This window comes from Branchiostoma belcheri, unplaced genomic scaffold (assembly GCF_001625305.1).
Source record: "Branchiostoma belcheri isolate BF01 breed outbred unplaced genomic scaffold, Haploidv18h27 scaffold114, whole genome shotgun sequence".
In the NCBI taxonomy this organism is placed as follows: Eukaryota; Metazoa; Chordata; class Leptocardii; order Amphioxiformes; family Branchiostomatidae; genus Branchiostoma; species Branchiostoma belcheri.
In genome coordinates, this window is record NW_017802536.1 from 335,386 (window position 1) to 343,643 (window position 8,258).

An 8,258-nucleotide genomic window follows, 5' to 3' on the forward strand; every position below is an offset into this window, starting at 1 on the left:
TACCGGGGACATTGGGGCCCGAATTTGACCTCCGTGGTTATAAAAAAAGAAAAGTCTGTGGTGACCCCGGCTCTGTTGAGGGATGGTTGTACTTATTGTGCCTAATTTTTATTTCACTCACAGCTATCATACGAGAGCCAAGCAAACAATTAAGGTCGGCCATGAACTATTACAACATTGAAACACTCCTTAAAATGCGGTCTACCAACCCGATGAAGACGTTTTTGGAGGATCCGTGGAAATTCAAGAACCTGTCTGAGGCCTACTTTCCGCACCGCAATCTTATCTTCGACCCAACAAGAAACTTCATGTCCTTTGACTTGGGGTACCCTGCTGAAGCAGCGGAGGACATGGTATCTATTTAATAGCCTATCTAATCCAACTTTTGTAGTGAACTTTTTTATGCACCAAATGGCTTTCATGGTAAACCTTTGCATGATTTTGTTTCAAGTGTGGACAGATTACACGTACAGGGAAATGACAACCGTTTATATGCAAAGTATACGTTGTGATTGCTTTGTTGGTTAAATCCCGTGGCATACCATTATAAAGAGCTTTATCCTGTATCAAATAACATTGACACATAGTTTCCGATACTTCACTGCCAGTGCATTAAATCTATTCTAATTTTCTTTTCATCATGGATCAACTCTCAGACCGTCTAGGTGATATGAGCCGTACAAGCAGTCTGACTGTCCACACGAGCTCTTCACCTGCAGATGCCATTCGGATCTCTGGAGCACCGAGGTCTCGTCACTGAATCAAAATCAAATTGATCTATTTTACTTATTTTTTAAAGGAGAGAGCTCGTCGCTACATCAAGGAACTAGAAGCTGACTTCACTCTCATCATGCTGCTTGACTACCTGGACGAGTCGCTCGTTCTTCTCAAACGTTTAATGTGCTGGGACCTCCAAGACATTCTTGTTCTGACTAAGAATAACAGAACGTATCCATTCAAAATATACGACCCAACTGAAGAAGAGCTTGCTAATCTCCGACGTTGGAAAGCCGTGGATTATCTACTGTATGACACCTTTAACAGATCGTTGTGGCGACAAATTGCGGAACAAGTATGAGTATATAACAAGTGATGATTCGTATTTCTGAACCCACTTTTTTGAAATTGTCATTATTTAAGGTATATAGTAATCGTATCCTTGTTTTATAAGTATCGAAATAGATTCAAGGTTAAAATACAATTTTTGTTTTCGATCACTATCTGACGCTTTTCATTGATTTGTCGTCAACACAGGGTCCCGACTTCTTTGAGGAACTCAGCATTTTTAAGGACATGAGCAAACACGTTCATGCGTACTGTAGTACTGGACACCAACCTGAGACCTACCTCACCGTCGAAGCGTCAAAGTGGAATCCACAGTTTCAAGTCGACGACAAATTTTGCGGTCTTTTAAGATTAACGGTCAGTGTCTGATTTTTCATACGTATTGACTTTAATTCTCTCAAAGAGGAAATCCCATTCAGTAATCGAGAAAATTTTATCTAAATGTTTTCATCAGAATCCTTTCGGGCAAATCAAGTTTAAGTTTAGGAAATAATTTTCACAATAGACCTAATCCGGCCATTTGCAGGTCATCCTGCTGTGGCTGATGCGGGTTTAAAAATACATCACGACAATCATTGCCCTCGACAATAAGTTTGTTGTAACCGGGTTAATATTAGTGATAGCGAGAAACGCTATTTTGGTTTACGAACATGATATAATAAGCAAATTCTTTTTTTAACAATGTAGCAATTTTTAAAGAAATTGATACCCTCCTTTCAGTTCCGTAACGTCATTTTTAATTTGAAACAAATCGTTGGAGGATACAAGTCATGTGTCTAATACGCTGTACATAGTGTCCTGTAGTGTCCGTATAGTGCCTATTGTAAAGTTATGCACGTAAGTGTGAAGTAGCGCAACCTTTAAGCCGTTAACTGCTATCCAAAAATTTCTAAAGCATACTCCAAAAATGTACAAAAATGTGAAACTTGAAAATTGGCCCTAGCGTTTACCCTGATCTTGGAATAGACGTAAAATTATTGCTAATGCACTAAGGGTGGTTTCATCGCGTAATTCATTAGTATATTTTTTTCGAATGTGCTGAATAGTAATACTCTGGAAAACAAATAATTTGCTTTTTTTTCTTATACAGGTCATGGCTTTTCTGCAGAGACAACGACCTAATGCAATTGGACGGGCACTTATGAGTACAAAAATGAACTTAATGGCAATCGCAAAAGGACATCGAACTGTCAAGTATCTACCTGACCGAAAATATCATAATATTACTAAAGCTTAGAAAAGCTGAATGCAGAGTCATTAAGAACCACTTGGTTCCTAGCCGAAAACTGCAGTCACGCGAAACTACTTCACTAATAAAAATCAGCATTAGAAAGAGGCGAGTTTCTTTAGGGCCAACCAAACCTCCTTGAACCGTGATGGTGGTAGATTCCGTCTTCCCGCCACTTTTGATGCACTTCTGACGCTTCCGACTTCCGGAAAGTCAGCGATTGCATCACACATCTGATTAAAATTGACGGGTTCGACCGAAATTTTATGGTGAGTTCCTTTTAGTGTTTGATCTAAGCTTAAACTTTGCAAGGCTGGAAACATCCACTCCTGCTGACCTTGTTCTCTTGATGCTTTCATCATTACCTGTATACATGACATGTATATGTGAAAGGAAAAGTAAACCTTTTGTTCCTAGTTCACAATAAATGTGTCTTAATGCAATCAAAGAAATTAAAGAGCTGACAACGTTACTAAATTGGATATCAAAGCTAAAATGATGGGGGAAAAGAATTCTTAAGAAAGACTAAAAATCCCTCTCCCCAAAATAGTAGTGCAAAAAGAGCTTCGAGCTTGAATGCGTAGTTTGTCTATAGCTATAGATGCCAAAATACCTTAAAAATCCGACTGAAAATTATCAATTCACGTGCCAAATGTGGACCAAAAACTTAAGAATGAAAAATAACACGTCTTTTGCCAACATCAAGTATGAATAACCACAAACGAATAAACGATCATTATCCGTGCAAAATACCTTGATACCAAGGAGCCTTGATACATGTATGCATTTATTTTATACTCCCCTAATAGGAATCGTCGGCAGCCGTCCGATGATGATGATGATGATGAATAGGAATATTTCACCCGTGTTTTTTGTTTTCGTACAAGGTACTCGATTCAAAACAGACTTTTTAAAAGCAGTCTTAGGCCTAGGAACACCTTCAGTCATAGCAGCTGTCTTGTCGATCACCATACGGATGAATCACCCGAACTGCTTGATTGCTTGCCCCACCTGTAGGTCGGAGTAAACATCAATGCCTCTCCCGACCTTCTCGTCATTGCAGAAGAATTGCACTGTAGCTGATCTTGACAAAACTTGCTTGAAATTGTGTGGTCGAAACTCACTCGCCGCTACAAGTCTCTCGTACAGTTGCGCGAAAGTTAGTTTTCCCTGGCCGACATTGAGCGCGTACCAGTCAACAACAACCTTTTTCGCACGCTTTTACGACCTTAACGCTCACATACTTGGCGACCAAGGGTGGTGAGCCCACATGCTATGTAGAGCACGACGCTATCTTTCTTCTTTTGAACTGTGGCGCGCGGACTCTTGTGCGCACGTACATCATCGTTTTGCGGCACATGTTTCGCGGTACGGGTGTCATTGTGACCTCTCTTACTACACAGATCTCTCTTCTACTAACCCTAGAGGTTATCACGACCTCATGATCACAGCCGACTCCTGTTTAACAATCTTCTCAGGAGTCCAAAACATGCATTTCCACTTGTCACTTTCTGACTAGGCTTGGGGCTCAGCTGCTAATTAATAAGCTCCAACAAACCAATAATAAATCAAGAACAGTTCACATATATCTCTAACATGGAATGATAATTCCACCAGGAACTCGGTATTTACTGTCCGTACTATTGCTTTGAGTTCACTGTCCCACGAGACTAGTCTCATACAGCGGGTAATCCACCGGTACAGCGGGTAATCCACCGGTACAGCGGGTAATCCACAGGTACAGCGGGTAATCCACAGTAATAGTGGTGTCCACAAGAACAGCAGGTAATCCACAACGTTCATTATCCCCTCAGCTGGGCACGTGCATGCGAACCACTGAAATATAAGGTGTCTGCAATGGGGACAGCAATGAAACAACTGTCCAGGCTACAAGCATTTTTTTTCCTTTTTGTTCTAAATCATACCAAATCTGAAGACAGGATGGTTTCAAATATTTTCACTGAATATTACATACAGTAAAGGGGCCGGGCTATAGTGCACGGATGTTGTGACCATAGCCGGAACTATACACGGATATGTGAGAGCATCAGGGCAGAGCTTTACACACGGTTCCACGTCAACATTGTTATACCACGTCTTGTGAGGGACATCTGGGAGGACCCGGTAGGAAGTACAAAACGTCGAAAAGAGGATACTTAACAGCCAGACGCCAATATTCAGAAATCTATAGGTAAATAGTTTTCCGTTATATAGATTTGGCAGTGGAAATCCACTGTATACGCCTTGCCATTTTTTAATGCATGCATAGTGTGTGTGTGGGGGGGGTGTCCGTGCGTTTGTTTGAGCGCTTGTGCTTGTGTACTTAATCATTTCTCTGCCTGTGTGTGTGTCGAGAAGACTTACATAGATTGTATTTCACGGTGGTCAAATCTGGGCTGCAAAGTTCCCACATTTCATAGAATCTGAATTGTGTTCGATCGTGTTCGATCTGGGCAATTCGAATCAAACCCGCGTTCCATTTCGGGGTCACCTGCGGTCATTTACTATAAAGCGGCAAAACAAGCCCTTCTGCCTGAGTGCCTTGCAACAGATAAAAAACAACACTTTTCCATAGATACAAACAGTTTCCTGGACAGTACATGTCCGCTATCATTTTTTGTGGACATGTAACATATAGCGAAGCTATTGTCGTATCCTTGGGTGACCTTGAATACTGTAATGATTCTTTACACCTGTATGAATAACACAATGCACACTTTCGGGTGATATGACATGTCTGCAAAACTCGTTCAAACCTGGAGGCATGGAGAGCTCAAAATGACCGTAACGGTTGTCCCGAAAATCGTGTTTTAGGGATTTTTCAAAAATGGCCTCAATTTTGAATAATGGGTATTTTAGTGAGGTCAAAAATGCCATCTTTTCACCAATATGTTGACAAAAACTAGACTTAAAATCAGAAATTAAAAAATCCCTAAAACACGATCTTTGATCTTATTCCTAGTCGTCGAAAAATAAAAAGATCGGGGATCTGGGGTTATACACGAAGCCAGGTTTGAACGAGGTATGCCTAAAAACATGACATAACGTCTGCTCGGAAACCCGAAAATAATCGTCTTTCTGAGCAAAATTTAACAAAATCAGTGATTTAACATTAAAAGGATGTTAAGACGATAATTTCATTTCAATTTGACGAAACTTTAACTAAATACTATTTGTTTATTTTCAGACCGCCGTGTTTATAGGGCGGCTCTTAGTTAGCGCTATAGCCTGGGTGCCACCAGAGTTTGTTAGGGGTTGCCTTTGAACATCGAATGTCTCCCAACGTAGGCCTTAGTAAGACTTCGTAGTGATTAGAATTTGCGCCCCCCCTCCTCCTGGTGTACTGCATCGGAATTTAAGGTTTGGATTATTGTAATTATTGTAATTATTGTAATTTTTCACTGTAATTTGCTCTTGTGATTGAACAATCGGCTATTCCAGGATTAAGGTGTACCAATGGTATTCTGAATCGTTATATATGTCTAACTATACATTGCATTCTGTTAAACATTTATAATTGTCTTAAGACAAGTATTATCAAGAAAATTATGACGGTTTTTGGCTGATGGATGTTTAAATTATTACGCCAGTACCAATTTTATGCCTAAAATTGCCATAGAATTAACGTTATACTGCTGCATTAAAATAGGTATTTAAAAAAAAGCTATTAGGTAAGTTACAATGAAAAAATGAAATCAACAATTGAGAAATATGTTAACCCTATCTAGACCGGGCTCTTTTGGGCTTCGTGGGACGGGGAGGGGGGTGGGTGTTGGGGCTCATTCGACCCCCCCCCCTCAGAACTCGCGAACAGTATGTCGTATGGCCACCAATTTTTAGAGGATGGTGTAGTAGTAAAAAATTATCATAACTACAATTTTTATGTCGTTATGTTGTAATGTGATGTCATTTTAACGTCGTTAATGTGATTTTATTGGCCCAAACCGTCTAGATGGGTTATTCCCTGAAAACTAAGTGGTATACAACAAAACTTTACCAAAAGTGTTTATGACAGAATATCAGGATGTACTAAGTCTTATGTTGTCCATAGCAACACCGTCATGCATATGTAAGCAATCCGCCATCTTGGATCATCAATCTTGAATTTTCGAAAATTGTTCTCTCAGGATAAAGCCGAAAATACACTGTAAACAGACTAAAGACGTTCATATGAACCTTCTTTGTAAAAAGAAATGGAAGTATTGATGACATTTTAAGGAAAATAACCTGTATATACCTGTTCTAAGGATATGGTCCGCTATCTTTGATTTTGGCCAATGGAGTAAAAAATTAGCATAAATTATGCATTTTTTTGTAGAATTTACATACAAATATATGGGATGTTATTTATATTAGAAACCATGTGTAAATTATAAATGACATAAAACCCATGAATTCTATTGTTGAAACGAAAATTAATAAATTTAGCAAAAATGCCTGTCAGAAACCCATCGCCATGGCAACACAAAAAATATTATCTTATTTTAATAATACAGAATTGTTGCCACCAATATTTTTAGCTCCCCCCCTCCCCCCGGTCTACATACTAAGACTGCCTCCTTTGAATATGTTTTGCTGAAAACTACATGATAATTTGAAAAATTGTCTTTCGTACAGTGCCGTTAACACTATGTATTAGAAAATGCATATTTTACACTTTATAGCAAAATATGTACCCCCGAAAATTGTGATAGGTATAGTTATTTTTCATATTAATACATGGTCTATCTAGATATACATGTCATACAAAATTTGTGTCTTCATGTTGCGTTGCTCGTACTTTGTGTTAAAATACGGGATAGCTTGCAGTTGCCTGCTATTTTTTGTCCGAGAAAACGTGGTGCCAGTAAAGAAGTACTAAATGGCTCATTAGCTGGAATATGGATGCCATGGGTTCATATAGATTCAGTAGTCTGAAGCAACTCAACATGGTGGCCTTATGACAGAAGCCATTTTGATAATGTTTGTAAAAAAATTATAAAAAAATGACAGTCATAAATTACTATGTTGTACCAAGGACATAATGTCCTTGGTTGTACATGTACATTTACATTCTTTAAATGATGCAGTTTTAACCCTTGTCCTGCTGGCATTCCTGGCACAATATTTTTCAATAATTTTATGTCTTAATTAGATCATAGACCCCAAATTGTTTTGCCCTGCAGTGGCATAGTTACTTCCTCATTCGTTGCGTTTCGCTGCGGTGTGATGCGTTGCACGAGAAATACCCCCAAATCGTACCTATACAAGGTGTAATATAGATGGTACTGTATGTGCCGCGCGACATATGTTGCGCACAGCAGGACAAGGGTTTTAAAGAAATGTATACCCTCCCTTTAGTTCTGTAACGTCAGTTCACATTTGAAACAAATTGTTGAAGGATATAGCGAGTATTGTTGTTTAATGCCCAAGAGAAACACCCTGGCACACCCTGATAGCCGAAGGTGAGTTTAAAACATAAACAGTTTCTTCTGAAATCTAAAAATATACAGAAGAAGACAGAAGAGTCGGATTAGCGCCTACTTTTATGGGGGCAATAACCCGCACCTACCATTTGGTTATTTGTTTGAAATATTTCTAAATATTTCCAAAAGTATCGAACTCAGTTGTAAGCATTAAGGGGGATATCAAAATATAAACTCACTGCATACAACTAGCATCCGTGAGGGGGGGGGGGCTGAAAAAGTTCTCCTACTCTTTATCATATTGAGTCAACGGATAAGACGTAACCGTTACATGCAATATGGAATTATCATCAAACCAAACAACACGATTATAGGGTAATAACAAAAAGGGCAGGTACTAAAGCCAAACCTAGTACATTTAAACTTTGGCTAGACATTACCTCAAAGCTAGTCTCTAATATTGCAAGCAGCCTCCAAAAGTGTTCCTATATTCCTTAACAAAAATCTATAAATAAGACCCTAGTTTAGCTGTGGATAGAATACTAGGAATATTCTTGGAA

The 8,258-nt window shown here is 39.1% G+C and overlaps 1 protein-coding gene across 1 annotated transcript in view; it reads left to right on the plus strand.

The window, feature by feature from the left end:
- LOC109462233 overlaps window positions 1-2,384 on the plus strand; it is an 11,729-nt gene extending 9,345 nt beyond the window's left edge. The window contains exons 7-10 of the mRNA XM_019758769.1: window positions 124-353; window positions 800-1,072; window positions 1,255-1,422; window positions 2,156-2,384. Coding sequence (XP_019614328.1) covers window positions 124-353; window positions 800-1,072; window positions 1,255-1,422; window positions 2,156-2,302 — 818 coding nt within the window. The 3' untranslated portion in view covers window positions 2,303-2,384. The remainder of the gene's footprint in view (window positions 1-123; window positions 354-799; window positions 1,073-1,254; window positions 1,423-2,155) is intronic.
- The last annotated feature ends 5,874 nt before the right edge of the window (window positions 2,385-8,258 follow it).